This window comes from Myxocyprinus asiaticus, chromosome 6 (assembly GCF_019703515.2).
Source record: "Myxocyprinus asiaticus isolate MX2 ecotype Aquarium Trade chromosome 6, UBuf_Myxa_2, whole genome shotgun sequence".
In the NCBI taxonomy this organism is placed as follows: domain Eukaryota; kingdom Metazoa; phylum Chordata; class Actinopteri; order Cypriniformes; family Catostomidae; genus Myxocyprinus; species Myxocyprinus asiaticus.
In genome coordinates this window covers 27,697,259-27,715,064 of record NC_059349.1, presented here as the reverse complement: position 1 = coordinate 27,715,064, position 17,806 = coordinate 27,697,259, and the positions used below count along the sequence as shown (strand labels likewise).

Sequence of the window (17,806 nt, the reverse complement as noted above, 5' to 3'; positions counted from 1 at the left end):
CGTGCGGGAAATGTCGCTCACTGTCCCACCAACAGCAATGCTATATTAAAATGAATAAACTGCATCAAAAACAACGCAATCAGTTTGAATATTTACGAATGATATGCATGTTTATGTTTGTTCTGAAGAAAACTTGGTCACATGGTGGCCTTAATCCAATAGTACTATATTAAAGTAGATGTTTTGATTGGCCAGTGACCAATTGTCATGAAATGAATAAATAACATGAAATGGACTTTCCCTGTCTAATATTTTTTCCCTCTCTGCTGGACTGAGCATGTACTTCTACACATAAACAGGGGGTTAAATTGGAATTTTTGAGGTGGGTAAATACTATAATCTGGTGGTGATTCCTTTTATAATTAAAATTTTTTTTTTTTGTTACAGTTAAAGCTGAAATAACACATTGTCCTAGTTAAATACATAATACATTTAGAATGTTAAGGGCTGTGCTAGATGCAGCACCACGAATGGAACAGTGCTTTTATAACTTCTTTAATGATCTGGCCCCTGATATCAGGGTTAAACGCCACTAATTTAGCTGAATCTAAAACAGTCAGAGCGGACAGAATTGTTTGGTCTGGATGAATGTCTCAGTTTGCAGCTGCAGTTTAACCCTTACACATAAAGCTTTTGCATGCTTTATGTGAGAAACTGACTAAAAATGTAAGAAATTTTACACCAAAAATCTTGCTTTCTGCCATAGCTCTCAAATCTTGTTTAGACTTCTGCAAACCCGGCACATTCACAACAGGCTACACGGAAGAACCAATGAAATTAGTTTGACCTTTCCTTCTTTTATGGACTCAAGTGTTTTGGCTATATGAAAATAAGTTCTTGTGAGTACCGTGAACACGGCAGTTTCTGTAATTGGGACCAAAGCTCAGTTCATCAGTTCAGTTCATTTGCAAACATTTTAAACATTGCTTTAAAAATAAATACAATAACACAGTAACAAACTTTTTTCGTTTTCCATATGTATTCACATTTTAAAAAAGGCAAACACAGAATACAACAAATTGTAATCCTGAAATGGAACAATATCTCACTGCACAAAATAACTGTAGCCAATGTTCCCATATAGCTTAATTTTAAATATCCCTCATATAATTCTCACATTATGTAATTTATCAAGGTTTCTATAATCTTTCATATTACACATCCAAACACCACAAAGTTTAAACTTCTGCACTTTTGCATCATTAGGGACCACATAAGATGGTATGCTCCGATTTTAAAATTCATATATTTCAATATAATTACTAAAGTTAAAATTGTGTTTTACAGTATTTAACAGATGTATAACATTGAAAATATAAAATATTTATCTAATCCATATGTCTCCATAAATTCAACACAAGATGCACAAAGGTCAAGTCTATGTTGTTCATGTTGTGCAACCTCTAATAATTATGCTGTTGTGTTTAGATAATCTGTTTTCCTGTTTCTAGACGAGCTCTTATTATGAGGCCCTATGAATTCTCTCTCCTAACAGGTGAGTTCTGTGAAAGCAGTAACATCCTTCATTCCCTCCAGTTTCCATAAGAATCTAGTTTTGTCTAAAGGCCCGCTCAGGCCTCTGCAGAGCTCTTGAGCTGCACCATCTCAGTCTCAACTTGGGATTTGGATGGGGAGGCTCCTCGTTTGTGCTGGAAGACAGCTGCTATCTCCTCAAAAGTCTTCCCCTTTGTTTCAGGTACATGTAAGTAGATGAAAATGGTGAAACCAAAGAGGAGTACTGCAAAAATGATGAAGACATAGCTCCCACAAACCTCCTGTGGACCAAAGCAGAGTTAGAGTTATTTTTTTTACAGTAAGTCCCTTTTCTTATTCTCAAAATTAAATAAAAAGGTAAGTTTAATAAAAAGTGCAATCAATATTGTTTTTGTTTATGGTGCTCTGTTTGTCATCTTTGACTAATACTGACACCTAGCTGTGTGTATGTGGCATCATGCAAAATCTATATTTTTGATTAATGATTAATTTATTCAGTGAGTGATAGTGTCTGATAATAGGGAGGTTAAAGTATTAAAGATAAAGATAAAGTAGTATTTGTCTAGTCATATGATCTCTACATAGCCCACATGAGGCAGCCCAGCTCCATGAAAAATAAAACAGCTTTAATTAGGCCACTGATATGACTAGTCTTCATCTCATGTTAGTGTACTTGATTTTAAAAGTATTTAAAAAAATGTATTTATTTCATTAGGAGTAAACATTTTTTTAACGAGGAATAAATATTGACACCACACACTCAAAAAAAAAAAAAAAAATGAGGAAGGCCTGAACTCCCATTACCTCTAAATAAGGGAAAAACATGCCAATAATGAAATTGCTTGTCCAGTTGAAGCATCCAGCTAATGCAATGGCTGCTGGACGTGGCCCCTGACTGAAGAGCTCAGCAACAATGAACCACGGGATTGGTCCTGGTCCGATTTCAAAGAAAGACACAAACAGGAATATGGCCGCCATGCTGAGGTAGCTCATCCATGAATAAGCCTCCTGAAAAGCAAAATAAAGAGTGAGGCTTTACTTCAAGCAATTCTGTCCTAGAGACACCCTCTAATAAGCATTTCAGTTAAGCTATGAAAATTGACATGGCAAAACACACAAATGCGGATCCACTCTGAACAAACCTGAAAGGCCAGGCCCACAGTCATGGCCACAGCACAGCAACACATTCCTCCTAATCCAATCAAAGTGAGGGTTCTCCTGCCTGCCCTGTCCACCAAAACCACCTTTAGAGTACACATGCAAACACAAACACACACACACACACACACACAAAAGCGTATATGCTCAAAGAAATCAGAAAATGACTGTTAAATGGGGTGCAACAAGCTTTTTAAAGATTTGACTCTGAAACCCTTTTGGCTTCTTAACCCCCTTTTTTGTGGCAGTGTAAAAGGCTCATTATAATTAATAATACTTTATGATAGCTAAAATATTTATTTAACAGTTTTATTTAGGACATTGCAGTGCTGAAATAACTCATGCTTATGTGTGCATTTAATTTGAAAGGTTGGGATAACCTCTGGAATTAAAATTGCATAATGTATAACATTTTTACCACTGTATATTTTACTTGATTATAGTACTATAATGTATGTTTGTTTTAGTCTTTGCTTTGAGGCACTTTTTCCACTTCTATTTGATTTATTTACACACACACACACACACACACACACACACACACACACACACACACACACACACACACACACATACACTATATTGCCAAAAGTATTCGCTCATCTGCCTTTAGACGCATATGAACTTAAGTGACATCCCATTCTTAATCCATGGGGTTTAATATGACATCAGCCCACCCTTTGCAGCTATAACAGCTTCAACTCTTCTGGGAAGGCTTTCCACAAGGTTTAGGAGTGTGTTTATGGGAATTTTTGACCATTCTTCCAGAAGCGCATTTGTGAGGTCAGACACTGATGTTGGACGAGAAGGCCTGGCTCGCAGTCTTCGCTCTAATTCATCCCAAAGGTGCTCTATCGGGTTGATGTCAGGACTCTGTGCAGGCCAGTCAAGTTCTTCCACACCAAACTCGCTCATCCATGTCTTTATGGACCTTGCTTTGTGCACTGGTGTGCAGTCATGTTGGAACAGGAAGGGGCCATCCCCAAACTGTTCCCACAAAGTTGGGAGCATGGAATTGTCCAAAATATCTTGGTATGCTGAAGCATTCAGAGTTCCTTTCACTGGAACTAAGGGGCCAAGCCCAGCTCCTGAAAAACAACCCCACACCATAATCCCCCCTCCACCAAACTTCACAGTTGGCACAATGCAGTCAGACAAGTACCGTTCTCCTGGCAACTGCCAAACCCAGACTCGTCCATCAGATTGCCAGATGGAGAAGCGTGATTCGTCACTCCAGAGAACGCGTCTCCACTGCTCTAGAGTCCAGTGGTGGCGTGCTTTACACCACTGCATCCGACGCTTTGCATTGCACTTGGTGATGTATGGCTTGGATGCAGCTGATCGGCCATGGAAACCCATTCCATGAAGCTCTCTACGCACTGTTCTTGAGCTAATCTGAAAGCCACATGAACTTTGGAGGTCTGTAGCGATTGACTCTGCAGAAAGTTGGCGACCTCTGCGCACTATGCGTCTCAGCATCCGCTGACCCCGCTCTGTCATTTTACATGGCCTACCACTTCGTGGCTGAGTTGCTGTCATTCCCAATCACTTCCACTTTGTTATAATACCACTGACAGTTGACTGTGGAATATTTAGTAGCGAGGAAATTTCACGACTGGACTTGTTGCACAGGTGGCATCCTATCACAGTACCACGCTGGAATTCACTGAGCTCCTGAGAGCGGCCCATTCTTTCACAAATGTTTGTAGAAGCAGTCTGCATGTCTAGGTGCTTCATTTTATACACCTGTGGCCATGGAAGTGATTGGAACACCTGAATTCAATTATTTGGATGGGTGAGTGAATACTTTTGGCAATATAGTGTATATATATATATATATATATATATATATATATATATATATATATATAAAATCAAACTCTCTTGTGTGGCCCTCTATTGGTAAAGTGTCCATAATGCACATCATATTCTGCATACACTGTTGTCATGCACAGAATTCATCCAAAAAAAATTCTTAATGGATTATTTGATCCAGAGTAGCTCTCGACTCATTAATCAAAACTGTTTTCACTTACTGTTTGCCCTTGAACTGGCAGAGATAAACACTGCAAAGTCCCAGATAACATTTGGCCATTATCCAGCTCTATGGCAATAGAGAAGACAGGCTTCCGCCACCTATCCAACTCCAGTAGTTATTCAACAGTTTTTACACCTAATCCATTCACAACGTGTAAGACGCCTACCCCCCGAACTCATGAGATAACCAGTGCTGAAATCGCTATGGCAGACGGGATCACCAATAATGATGTCGCCGCACTAGTCGCTAAAACACCAGCAACCGACACACAACAAACAGACAACACAACTGCATGTGGGTTTGGATCTACATGAGGGTGAGTAAATAATGACATAATGGGCCCTATTTAAGCAGCACTATGCGAGACGTATGCGTAAAGTCAGTGGGCATGGCATTGAAGATTTTAGATTTTCAAACAAGCATGTGCTAAGTCTAAGCGCAAGTGGGTTGGAGAAACCACATGCGCAAAGCACTAATGGGCTGGATCAAGTGAAACTTAATTATTGCACTGTCTGTGTCCTATTGTATATTCATGTCAAGCAACTTAGAAAAAAAATGAAGACAGCCCATTCATAAGAACTGGATATTGTAAATAGGCTATATGCAATGCACCCCCTGCTCTGTGACTGTATTGTCACCTGCGATGCTGATTAATGTTCTCTACCGGCCTCTCTGGGACTATCGGCTCTCACCTGCTTGAAATATGCTCAGCTTCTCTACTATTGTTAGTTGTTTTATAATGCTTATTTGTTATATGTTTCTCTGTTTTATGTTTAATTTCTGTACAGTGTCTTTGAGCTTTAGAAAGGCGCTATACAAAATGAACTTATTATTATTATTAATCCATAATCTGCTGGTGGAATTGCCAAATTTTGAGCTGGCACGAAAATTGCACTTAAAATGAATGCTCTCACGAAAATCAGATAAGATGCAGCACAAGGTCATTGCGCTTAGCGCTGCTCCCTTTTGCGGGGATGAATATAGAGCCCAATGAGTGCTATGAGAGAAGCTGGTTAACAGTGGCTTGCATGTTCGCACGAGAACTTGCACTGTTTAGCGCTAAAACTAGATACACTCACTGAGCACTTTATTAGGAAGACCTGTTCACCTACTTATTCATTATCTTACAGCCAATCATGTGGCAGCAGTGCAATGCATAAGAGTTTCAGTTAATGTTCACATCAACCATCAGAATGGGGGAAAAATGTGATCTCAGTGATTTCGACCGTGGCATGATTAATGGTGCCTGAGGGGCTGGTTTGAGTATTTGTGTAACTGCTGATCTCCTGGGATTTTCATGTACAACAGTCTCTAGAGTTTACTCAGAATGGTGACAAAAACTAAAAACATCCAGTTTTGACCCAGAGAGGTCAACGGAGAATGGCCAGACTGGTTTGAGCTGACAGATAACCACTCTGTACAATTGTAGTGAACAGAATAACATTTTAAAATGTCAAACCTTAAGGCTGATGGGCTACAACAGTAGAAGACCACGACGGGCACTTTATTAAGACCATAGTGTTCCTAATAAAGTGCTCAGTGAGTGTATATCAATACTCATTAAAACATCTTTTGTGTTCCGAGATTGGAAAAACATAAGGGGGAATAAATAATAACATAAGTTTAATTTTCAAGTGAACTATTATTTTAAGTAATGTGCAGTCCAATGAAGCTTGTTTCAACTGAGTTGGATTTATCTAAAACATCAGTCTCGAGTTACTGTTGAGAAAAACATTAAGGGAAGGTAAGACCCAAGAGACAACACCACTCTGTTTCCAAGAGACAAGAGCCTGTTTCTCAGCAGCCAGTGTTTGCCTTTAAATTAGTGTCTGTTTACCGACACAAGGGTGAAAATGATGTTTATAACTCCCACTCCAATAGTGGCATACACAGGCTGACCGACCCCTGCTGTCTGGAAGATCGAAGTTGAGTAATAAAAAATCTAGAAACAAACACAGATTGAAGATCAAATATTACTGTTGTCTAATTGAAATGGTGGTCATAAAACATCAGTCAAAATGGAAAATAAAATGGGGTGTGAAAAGAAATCAAGCTCACAGCGTTAATCCCAGAGAACTGCTGGGATAAATGCATCATCAGGGCCACAAAGAGCTGCCGCCGATATACAGAGGCACGGAGCAGCCTCAGGATGGACACTTTGGCCTCTTTCATGGCCTCCTCCTTCTCTGCCTGCATCTCTGCTATGTCCTTTGAGTTGTCGTAATCCCCTTTTAGCCTTTTCAAACCTGCCAGAAAATAAAAAAAGACAGTAAGAATTAAGCATCATTACTTTTGCCTGGGTTGTCCTCATATCATCACCTTGCAAGACACACAAACACACACATTTGGTTTTGATGTTTTGGGTAATTGACATTGACAATCAAATAGAATTAACATAAATTTTAACCTTTTGATAATTCTGATTATTATAATCTGAAACCTCCCCAGATATATATAATCACACGATTAAAGGAAAAGTTCACCTAAAACTTAAAAGGATGTCATTATTTACTCTCTGTCATGCTTTTCCAAACCCCTATGCTGTAATTTTTTTTGTGGAACCAAAAAGTAGAAATTTATTAAGAATGTTTACACAGGTCTTAGCATTTAATGACCATGGCTGTCAATAAAACCCCACCAAAAAAGCACCTTAAAAGTAATTAAAAAAAACTTGTTCATTGTACAAAGTCGTACAATAGTGAGGAACAGACTGAAATTTAAGTCGTTATTCACTGATAATTCACTGATAAAGCTCATGTCAAGCCTGCAGCATGTGTGCCAAAAATGACGAGTCAACGTCACTGATGCCAAAACAGCATTGGTTTTTAAACTTTCTGTAGAAACCGAACGTGACGCAGCATTTTTTTATATGGAGTAGGACATGGACTAGAATCCATCCCTTTTTGGAGCTTGTCAGACATTGGGTTTTGTAAGTGGCTGTACATTATCCATATAAATGGACATGAAATATTGATTTGAGTTGAATAATTTTATTAACTTACTTGTAGAGATTGCTGAGTGATTCGAGAGAAAGGATAAAACACAGATTGCCCAGCTGAATGGTCACTTACTGTAAATAGTGTTGTTTTGGACAATTATCATTATTCAGAAATATTTGACCAATAAGAACCAAGTACTTCAGACAGTGTGCTAAGAACTGCCATTGTATGATAAGAGCTGCATAAAAAAGAATCTTCAAAAAACTCCTCTTTTTTGAGTTTGGAAAAATATGAAGGTTAGTACATTTACATTTTTGGAAACTCCCTTTCATCATTTAGTGCTCAAGAGTAAAGAGCAAGAAGGCTTGGGACATACTCTTGCATGCCTCTTCCTTTTTGCCCAGTTTGATGTAGAGGTAACGAGGGCTCTCTGGACACAGAAGTAGCAGTAGACACTGCAGGATGGCTGGAGCACCAGATAGACCCAGCAACACAGGCCACATGTCATCATTTCCTAGCAGGAACTCCAGACCAATGACCTGTAAAAAACAAGGACATCTGCACATGTCTTGCAACTGCTAATAAGAGCTGAACCAGAACTGTTATTAACCCTGCTGGGTGGAAAAACACCTTAAACCATCCTGAGGTGGTTAGCTGGTCTCCCAAAGGTGGTTAAGCTGGTGTGTTTTGGGCACGTTTCAGCTGGTAAGGCTGGGAGACCAACTGGCCGATCAGATTAAACCAGCTAAGACCATCAAACCATCTTAATGGAATATTCCGTGTTCAATAAGTTATGTCCGTAAACACAGGAAAGAAGAACCGGCTGTCTCCTGTTCCGGCTGGGGAAACTATGTTCAGTTCAGTCAATCATATTCACACAGTTCAGGACAGCATCACAGCAATCTGGGTGGATGTTTAACTGTTCTCCATTTGGCAAAGTTGTTTACCTGCTAAAGTGCTTGAATATGTTGTCTGGTAGGGTTGCTGAAGCTAAAATTGCTTGTCAAGCTTGTATGAATCGAACATTACTTGTGTGTTAACCAATCGCAATGTATCAAAATTACTGTGAGATTTTACTAATATTTATGACTTCTGAAATTGACCTTGTAATTGTTATATTGCATATTTAAGCATATTATTTTCATGTTTAATAAAGTATATTTTATCCCCATCATAATTGAATCCTCATTTTATGTTTTTAGTTTACAGTATTATTGCATGCAGTGCATAGACATGCTATTGTAGTATTAAGGTTCACTTGCATTATCAACTAAAGCTGTACAACATAATATAAAAATAATAAAGTCTTCCTTTGAACTTGTATCAGCCATATCATGAGTTTCACCTCTTAAATTGATAAGAGTAGTACAATACAAACATTAATAGTAAATAGAACACTTGAATAATCTTATTAAAATATACTATAACTGGTGTTGGTTGAGGAGAGTTCCCTTTTCTCTATGTAAAAGCGCTTTAAGTGTAGTGTCAGAAAAGCGCTATAAGTGTACATTTTTTTAAATTCAAAATATGTAAAAGGAGTGGGGTTTTTTTTAATCTTCATCAAAGCAAGTAATACTTCAGTTTTAGAAGTTTAATTGTATAACATAATATCAACATGAAAGCGCATTATGACTCCAGCTCTGAATATCTCCCAGTCATGATCACACACAGGCGATGTCCATGTAAACTCAAATCATGAGAATAATCCACCAGAAGAGCAGTGCTTTAATTCCAGTGAGGCACTTACAATGGAAGTGAATGGGGGCCAATCCTTAAACTTTAAACTTTTTTTTATTCTCACTGTTTCAAAAGTATAGCCACAAGACATAAACAATACACTTGTTAACATGATTTTAGTGTGATAAAATCACTTACTAACCTTTTCTGTGTAAAGTTATAGAAATGGCCATGACGATGTAATGTCAATACACTCTAAAACCTTAAAACGACTGTAAAAATTACATTTTAAACAACTTTTCAGCTCAAATAATACATGAGTTTTAACAGAAGAATTAATGTAAGTGCTTTTATAAAATGATAAGCTTCACGTCTGCCTTTAGACCCTCCAAACATTGGCCCCATTTACTTCCATAGTAAGTGCCTTACTGTAACCTCGATTTTATTTTTTTAAATTTATTTATTTTTTAAAGAAAAGGAGGGACAAGTTGAAAGAATTTTTTGTGGGGTAATCAACATAATGCCACAAATGCTGTTGATTGAGCTTAACTTGTACTGGATCTGGAATATATCCTTTTAAGCTAGTTTAAGCTGCATTTTTATGTTCAGCGGGGAAGAGGATCAAATGAATATACATTGCAATATAAGCTTATTAAAAAATCTTAATTAGTCTAAATCATTGAGTGATTCATTTAAAATACGACTTCATGAGCAACCTTTCTAAAAGCACAATTTCTAGATCCTTAAATTTGCACAAAAAAAAACTTTACAAAACCGGTGATTATAAAACCAACTTTTCATGGAAGTTCATGTTTCTTTTATCTAATTTATGTTCACACTCAGTTTCTACTTTAAACCCTAATGTACAATGTAGTTCTCATGTGGATTAGATCCGTTATGTGTGTGGCACTCACTTGGCTAAGAAGTATGCCAATTACAAGAGCCAGCTGGTGGAGTGTTCCCAAAGCCCCTCTGTACTTCACTGGAGAAATCTCTCCAATGTACATGGGCACAAGACCAGATGTCAAGCCTATAAGTATCATATATGAACCAGTGAATAAACAAAACATATTTGTTTCAATAAATCCGTGCTTCATCATGGAAAAAAAAAAATTCAAAAGCAAAACGTGGTATACAGATACAATGTCAAAATGTGTTTAACAGTACATTGTATGGGTAGAGTGCTACTTTACAGTGTCTAGTAATATACTTTCTCTCAGGGTTATGGGAATATTATAAGGGCAAGATTCTCTGTCTTACCACAGTACAGTCCCATGATAGCACGTCCTGCTATCACCATTAGGTGAGGTGTGCCCATCTTTGCCAGGCCCATTAGCAGCCCTGCTGTTATGGCTAGAAGGTTTATAGCCAGCATGCCTTTGATCCTGTAAAACAATGGTAAGTTACACAGAGAAGCCTACAAACAAAAGTCACCATCTGCCATACAGTTTCAGTCAAAAGTTTGTACACACACTTACATATTAGTACTGTTCACATTTTAGAATAGTACTGAAGTCATTAAAACTGTGGAATTACAAAAAACTATTTTATATTTGATCTTTTTCAAAAACATTTTCACTGAGATCATGGCGTGTGTCCCGTATTTGTTCTGTTGGCTGTTTAGAATCAGAATTAGTGAAGCACCATTCGCTAAAGAATCATTATTTTGAGTCGGTTCCTTTCAGTGAATAGTCTAAATGGTTTAGCAAAACTATATGTATCGATTTAATCTGATTCATTCAGACAGCTCACTCATGTGCTGTATCATTTGGAGCGGTATCTCTGAAAATCATTATCGGGAACTTCAGAACACAGAGAGCAAACATAAAAATGTATATTTAAGTACAACCAATTATTACAAAAGGCTACTTTTTTGAGAGTAACTAGTGCTGTGTCATGTGAAAAATTATTTAGAAATGCATTGTAGCCAACTGTTGAATGCTATTGGTTGCTAAATGAATGCTACACACTGATTTTTGTCGTTGTTTGTTTAACTTAATTGAGTTGTGGACATTGGTTCCACACACTGAAAATAAGTTTATTTGATATGAAGTTAAAATGTAGGCTCTACTCATATACTTTGTGTAGTGAAAACCTAAATGATGAATTAACCTAAATTATATTTGGTATGTTAAAATATAATTTGAACCTTGCAGCTTGTTGCTAGCTAGCAACAAACACATTAGCATTTACATACAGTATATATATTTGCACTGTATAACAAGTATTGCACTGTTGTGAATTTATAGATCCCCAATCAGTCATTAATATACAAAGGATCCCTCAGTATTTGCTTCATCACTCACTGATTTTTCAGTATTGATGTACCAACCTCAACCTAACCATTAGCTCCAATCTTCTCCATAATGGTAACCTCTAATAAAAATTAAACATGAAATTAACCTCTAAATCCCTTAAAACCTCCTCTAAATCCCAACATAACAGACCATAAACACTAACAAGTCTTCTACTTGTTTCAATTTGCATTGAAAAACACTAAAGACAAAAACAAACTGTCTTTTATTTAAGGATAGTGATCATATGAAGCCATTTATTATCACATAGTTATTTGGCTCCTTTTTAAATCATAATGATAACAGAAATCACCCAAATGGCCCTGATCAAAAGTTTACATACCCTTGAATGTTTGGCCTTGTTACAGACACACAAGGGGACACACACAGGTTTAATATGGCAATTAAAGGTTAATGTCCCACACCTGTGGCTTTTAAATTGCAATTAGTGTCTGTGTATAAATAGTCAATGAGTTTGTTAGCTCTCATGTGGATGCACTGAGCAGGCTAGATACTGAGCCATGGGGAGCAGAAAAGAACTGTCAAAAGACCTGCATAACAAGGTAATGGAACTTTATAAAGATGGAAAAGGATATAAAAAGATATCCAAAGCCTTGAAAATGCCAGTCAGTACTGTTCAATCACTTATTAAGAAGTGGAAAATTTGGGGATCTCTTGATACCAAGCCAAGGTCAGGTAGACCAAGAAAGATTTCAGCCACAACTGCCAGAAGAATTGTTTGGGATACAAAGAAAAACCCACAGGTAACCTCAGGAGAAATACAGGCTGCTCTGGAAAAAGACATTGTGGTTGTTTCAAGGAGCACAATACTTGTTGACCCTCTCCAAACATAGCGCTTATGGTTGTGACCATAAAGCTCTATTTTGGTCTCATCACTCCAAATTACACTGTGCCAGAAGCTGTGAGGCGTGTCAAGGTCTTTTTTGTGGCATTGGCTTCTTTCTGGCAACTCTACCATGCAGCTAATTTTTGTTCAAGTATCGTTGTATTATGCTCCTTGAAACAACCACACCATCTTTTTCCAGAGCAGCCTGTATTTCTCCTGAGGTTACCTGTGGGTTTTGCATGATCAGTCATATTTTTAAAATCAATGCCAAAATTTCACAATTTCTGCCAGGGTATGCAAACTTTTGAGCACAACTGTGTGTGTGTGTGTGTGTGTGTGTGTGTGTGTGTGTGTGTATATATATATATATATATATAGGTGCATCTCAATAAATTAGAATGTCATGGAAAAGTTCATTTATTTCAGTAATTCAACTCAAATTGTGAAACTCGTGTATTAAATAAATTCAATGCACACAGACTGAAGTAGTTTAAGTCTTTGGTTCTTTTAATTGTGATGATTTTGGCTCACATTTAACAAAAACCCACCAATTCACTATCTCAAAAAATTAGAATATGGTGACATGCTAATCAACTCAAAACACCTGCAAAGGTTTCCTGAGCCTTCAAAATGGTCTCTCAGTTTGGTTCACTAGGCTACACAATCATGGGGAAGACTGCTGATCTGACAGTTGTCCAGAAGACAATCATTGACACCCTTCACAAGGAGGGTAAGCCACAAACATTCATTGCCAAAGAAGCTGGCTGTTCACAGAGTGCTGTATCCAAGCATGTTAACAGAAAGTTGAGTGGAAGGAAAAAGTGTGGAAGAAAAAGATGCACAACCAACCGAGAGAACCGCAGCCTTATGATTGTCAAGCAAAATCGATTCAAGAATTTGGGTGAACTTCACAAGGAATGGACTGAGGCTGGGGTCAAGGCATCAAGAGCCACCACACACAGACATGTCAAGGAATTTGGCTACAGTTGTCGTATTCCTCTTGTTAAGCCACTCCTGAACCACAGACAACGTCAGAGGTGTCTTACCTGGGCTAAGGAGAAGAAGAACTGGACTGTTGCCCAGTGGTCCCAAGTCCTCTTTTCAGATGAGAGCAAGTTTTGTATTTCATTTGGAAACCAAGGTCCTAGAGTCTGGAGGAAGGGTGGAGAAGCTCATAGCCCAAGTTGCTTTAAGTTCAGTGTTAAGTTTCCACAGTCTGTGATTTGGGGTGCAATGTCATCTGCTGGTGTTGGTCCATTGTGTTTTTTGAAAACCAAAGTCACTGCACCCGTTTACCAAGAAATTTTGGAGCACTTCATGCTTCCTTCTGCTGACCAGCTTTTTAAAGATGCTGATTTCATTTTCCAGCAGGATTTGGCACCTGCCCACACTGCCAAAAGCACCAAAAGTTGGTTAAATGACCATGGTGTTGGTGTGCTTGACTGGCCAGCAAACTCACCAGACCTGAACCCCATAGAGAATCTATGGGATATTGTCAAGAGGAAAATGAGAAACAAGAGACCAAAAAATGCAGATGAGCTGAAGGCCACTGTCAAAGAAACCTGGGCTTCCATACCACCTCAGCAGTGCCACAAACTGATCACCTCCATGCCATGCCGAATTGAGGCGGTAATTAAAGCAAAAGGAGCCCCTACCAAGTATTGAGTACATATACAGTAAATGAACATACTTTCCAGAAGGCCAACAATTCACTAAATGTTTTTTTTATTGGTCTTATGATGTATTCTAATTTTTTGAGATAGTGAATTGGTGGGTTTTTGTTAAATGTGAGCCAAAATATTCACAATTAAAAGAACCAAAGACTTAAACTGCTTCAGTCTGTGTGCATTGAATTTATTTAATACACGAGTTTCACAATTTGAGTTGAATTACTGAAATAAATGAACTTTTCCACGACATTCTAATTTATTGAGATGCACCTGTATTTATTTATAATGTATGTGTTGATAGATTCCCCACCTTCCACGGAAGTCACTGACAAAACCCACTAGAAAGGAGGACACCATGCCTCCAATGGAGAAGACAGCAACAGAGAGTGACCAGTACATGACCACAGAGGGATGAGTTTGATTTTCATGTTCTGTAAAGTTGCCTCCATCACTCCAGGTCAGTTTTTTATTATATACACCTAGAGACTTGGCATAGTGCTTCTCAATGACCTAGAATGTAAAATAACACTGTCAGTGCTGTCATGGTGCCATGAAGACCCCAGCTCAATATAATATTGAATTTTATAACTTTCACTTGGAGAAAATGACAATCTCTGAGAGATAAATCCATATGTTGCTGTGCTCAGAATTTGCAAGTTTAAGTTAAGGTGTAGGGGTATGAAAATTGTGAAGCACAGATTGAGAGAAATAGATTATGTGGTGATGCTGACCTTCTGTGGGGCATTGATGACACCCAGGCTGTATCCTATCTGTAGAGAGCCTAGTGCAGCTGTGAACACAGCCAGAGCCAGCGTGCCTGTTAACTGCAGTAAGACAGTTAGGAGCCCGTCAACACATGCACGCGCGCACACACAAACAATCCCACACAGATTTATTATTGCAGTGCATTTTCTTTTTTTTTTTTTTTAATAATTATAAATACAAATAATTATAAATGCTGCAGAAATGACAACACTTAATATTAATAATAGTTTTGGACTATGTAGAAATAAAGCTCTTTCCAGGGCTTCACTGAAACAAGCTCACATTTTGAATGTACAAGTTTTGCAAAAAAGACCCCTGCAAAATTATCAGCTTCTCTGGATTTACTATTTATAGGTATGTGTTTGAGTAAAATGAACATTTTTATGTATATATAAAGTACTGACAAAGTTTCTTCAAAATACAAATATTTTCATTTAGAGCATTATTTGCAGAAAATGACAACTGATCAAAATGACAAAAGATGCAGTGTTTTCAGAGCTTGAATAATGCAAAGAAAACGGTTGGTGATGATCTTGTGGTGCTTCAGCAAGGCTGGAACTGGGCAGATTCATCTTTGTGACGAACGCATGAATCAAGCCATGTACAAGGTTATCCTAGAAGAAAACTTGCTTCCTTCTGCTCTGACAATGTTCCCCAACTCTGAGGATTGGTTTTTCCAGCAGGACAATGCTCCATGCCACACAATCAGGTCAATCAAAGTGTGGATGGAGGACCACCGGATCAAGACCCTGTCATGGCCAGCTCAATCTCCAGACCTGAACCCCATCAAAAACTTCTGGAATGTGATCAAGAGGAAGATGGATGGCCACAAGCCATCAAACAAAGCCAAGCTGCTTGAATTTTTGCACCAGGAGTGGCATAAAGTCACCCAACAGCAATGTGAAAAACTGTTAGAGAGCATGCCAAAACACATGAAAGCTGTGACTGAAAATCAGGGTTATTCCACCAAATATTGATTTCTGAACTCTTCCTAAGTTAAAACATTAGTATTGTGTTTAAAAATAAATATATACTAGGTTTCTATGCATTATTCGAGGTCTGAAAACACAGCATCTTTTTTTTGTTATTTTGACCATTGTCATTTTCTGCAAATAAATGTTTTTTTTAAATTTGGGAGAAATGTTGACTACTTTATAGAATAAAACAAAAATGTTTATTTTACTCAAACACATACCTATATATATTAGTAAATCCAGAGGAAATTATAATTTTGTAGTGGTCTTTTAATTTTTTCCGGGGGGGGGGGGGGTGTGTGTGTGTGTGTGTGTGTGTGTGTGTGTGTGTGTGTGTGTGTGTGTGTGTGTGTGTGTGTGTTATATATATTATACACACACACTGTGCAACATTCTTAAGCACACTAGATGTTTCACAAAAACATTTGTCTTAGGATAGTTATATTATATCTTCTGCTTTGGTGTGTCAATAGGAAATATCAATTTTAGTTTTCCAAACATTTCTTTTGAATTAGAATGTAGTATGGCCCCCCACAAAGCCCAGGTCTCAAAATCGAGTCAGTCTGGAATTACATAAACAGACAAAAGCAATTGAGATACTAAATACACAGAACTGTGGCAAGTTCCTGATGCTTAGAACAACCAATCTGCCTACAACCTTGAAAAACTGTTCGCAAGAGAATTGGTGCATAAGGTGGTCACACCAAATATAGATTTACGTTATTAGATTTATAGATTGTTTGTTCTTTTTTTATGTTTAGTTAAGCATTTAAAGATGAAATGATTTGGTTACATTTTACAATAAGTTTACATTTGTTAACATTAGTTAATGCATTAGATATCATAAACAATGAACAATATATTTTTATCAATTTTAACAATATTTTTCCCAAGCACACAATGTTAAACTTTATTATTATTATATAAATATAAAATAATAACTGTGAACATAAACACTTTGAAAGCATTTATAATACATTACATTGCAAAAATATTATTTTTAATAATAATTCATATAATAATGTACTTTGTGTAATTTTTGTAGTGATTTTAAGTATATACTGTTAATGCTATTACCATAGAAATAAATAATAGTAATATGTCATATGTGCATCAAGTGTTACCGAGAGCAACAACTGAACTGTTGCCTACCACAGTTTCTTAGTTGGAGTTATTCATTTGTCCATTTACAACTGAACAGCTATTCATTTTTGTATAAATCACAACAGCATTTATTTTCAACACAGAAACATCATAATCTCGGCATGAACATCCAATGCACTCAATTATCTCATGACTATATCTACTATCTCATTCATACAACGAGTGAATTTAAAAACTTGCCAATTTCAACCAGTCCAGCACAGCCACACAAAAAAGACACTTTAAGGGCACAATTAGCCAAGCCAAATGCCAAATTCATTTAAATAAGTTGTACACACTGTTTCATAGTTCCTGTGCTCAAAGTCTGAATAATTAAGCTGCCAAGCATGTGTTTCGAGTACATTACAGCATTTTAATTGTCAATAGTCACTTACGGATTAACGAAAAATTTATATATCAATTTACCTTCTCCATTTTGTACAAAGTGCGAGCAAATGCTGCTCTTGGTGGTTAATAGTGGCTCCAAGGTTCTCTGCTGCTTTCCCAATAGCCAGTAAATGATCAATCCTGTCACTGCAAGATCATGCAGCACATGTGTGTGCTGTGTTGAAGCGACCTTATGCCAAAAGACACCCGATTATGTCCATGTATCACCAGTGTTTAAAATGGTTTTCTCACTCAATATTAGACTAATATTCCACTCTTTGCAGTAGTGACATTTGTATACTCATAGGTATCATTTTAAAGGATATTAATAAATGTTTCTGATGCAAAGGTTGAAGAATGTCAGGTGTCAGCATTGATGGATTAGCCTCTTTCAATCAGCATAGCAGAACGTTGTCGGAT

At 37.4% G+C, this 17,806-nt stretch overlaps 1 protein-coding gene across 1 annotated transcript; it reads right to left on the bottom strand.

Annotated features, from left to right (window-relative positions):
- Positions 1–928: 928 nt before the first annotated feature.
- On the bottom strand, positions 929–17,567 carry slc2a2 (solute carrier family 2 member 2). Its single transcript, XM_051700211.1, has 11 exons — positions 17,426–17,567; positions 14,849–14,941; positions 14,428–14,627; positions 10,567–10,691; positions 10,221–10,336; positions 8,006–8,168; positions 6,749–6,936; positions 6,528–6,632; positions 2,637–2,738; positions 2,299–2,502; positions 929–1,775 (listed from the first exon to the last, which is right to left on the bottom strand). The coding sequence occupies exons 1-11, from the start codon at positions 17,432–17,434 to the stop codon at positions 1,572–1,574; spliced, it is 1,509 nt and encodes a 502-aa protein (XP_051556171.1). The 5' UTR covers positions 17,435–17,567; the 3' UTR covers positions 929–1,571.
- Positions 17,568–17,806: the final 239 nt, after the last annotated feature.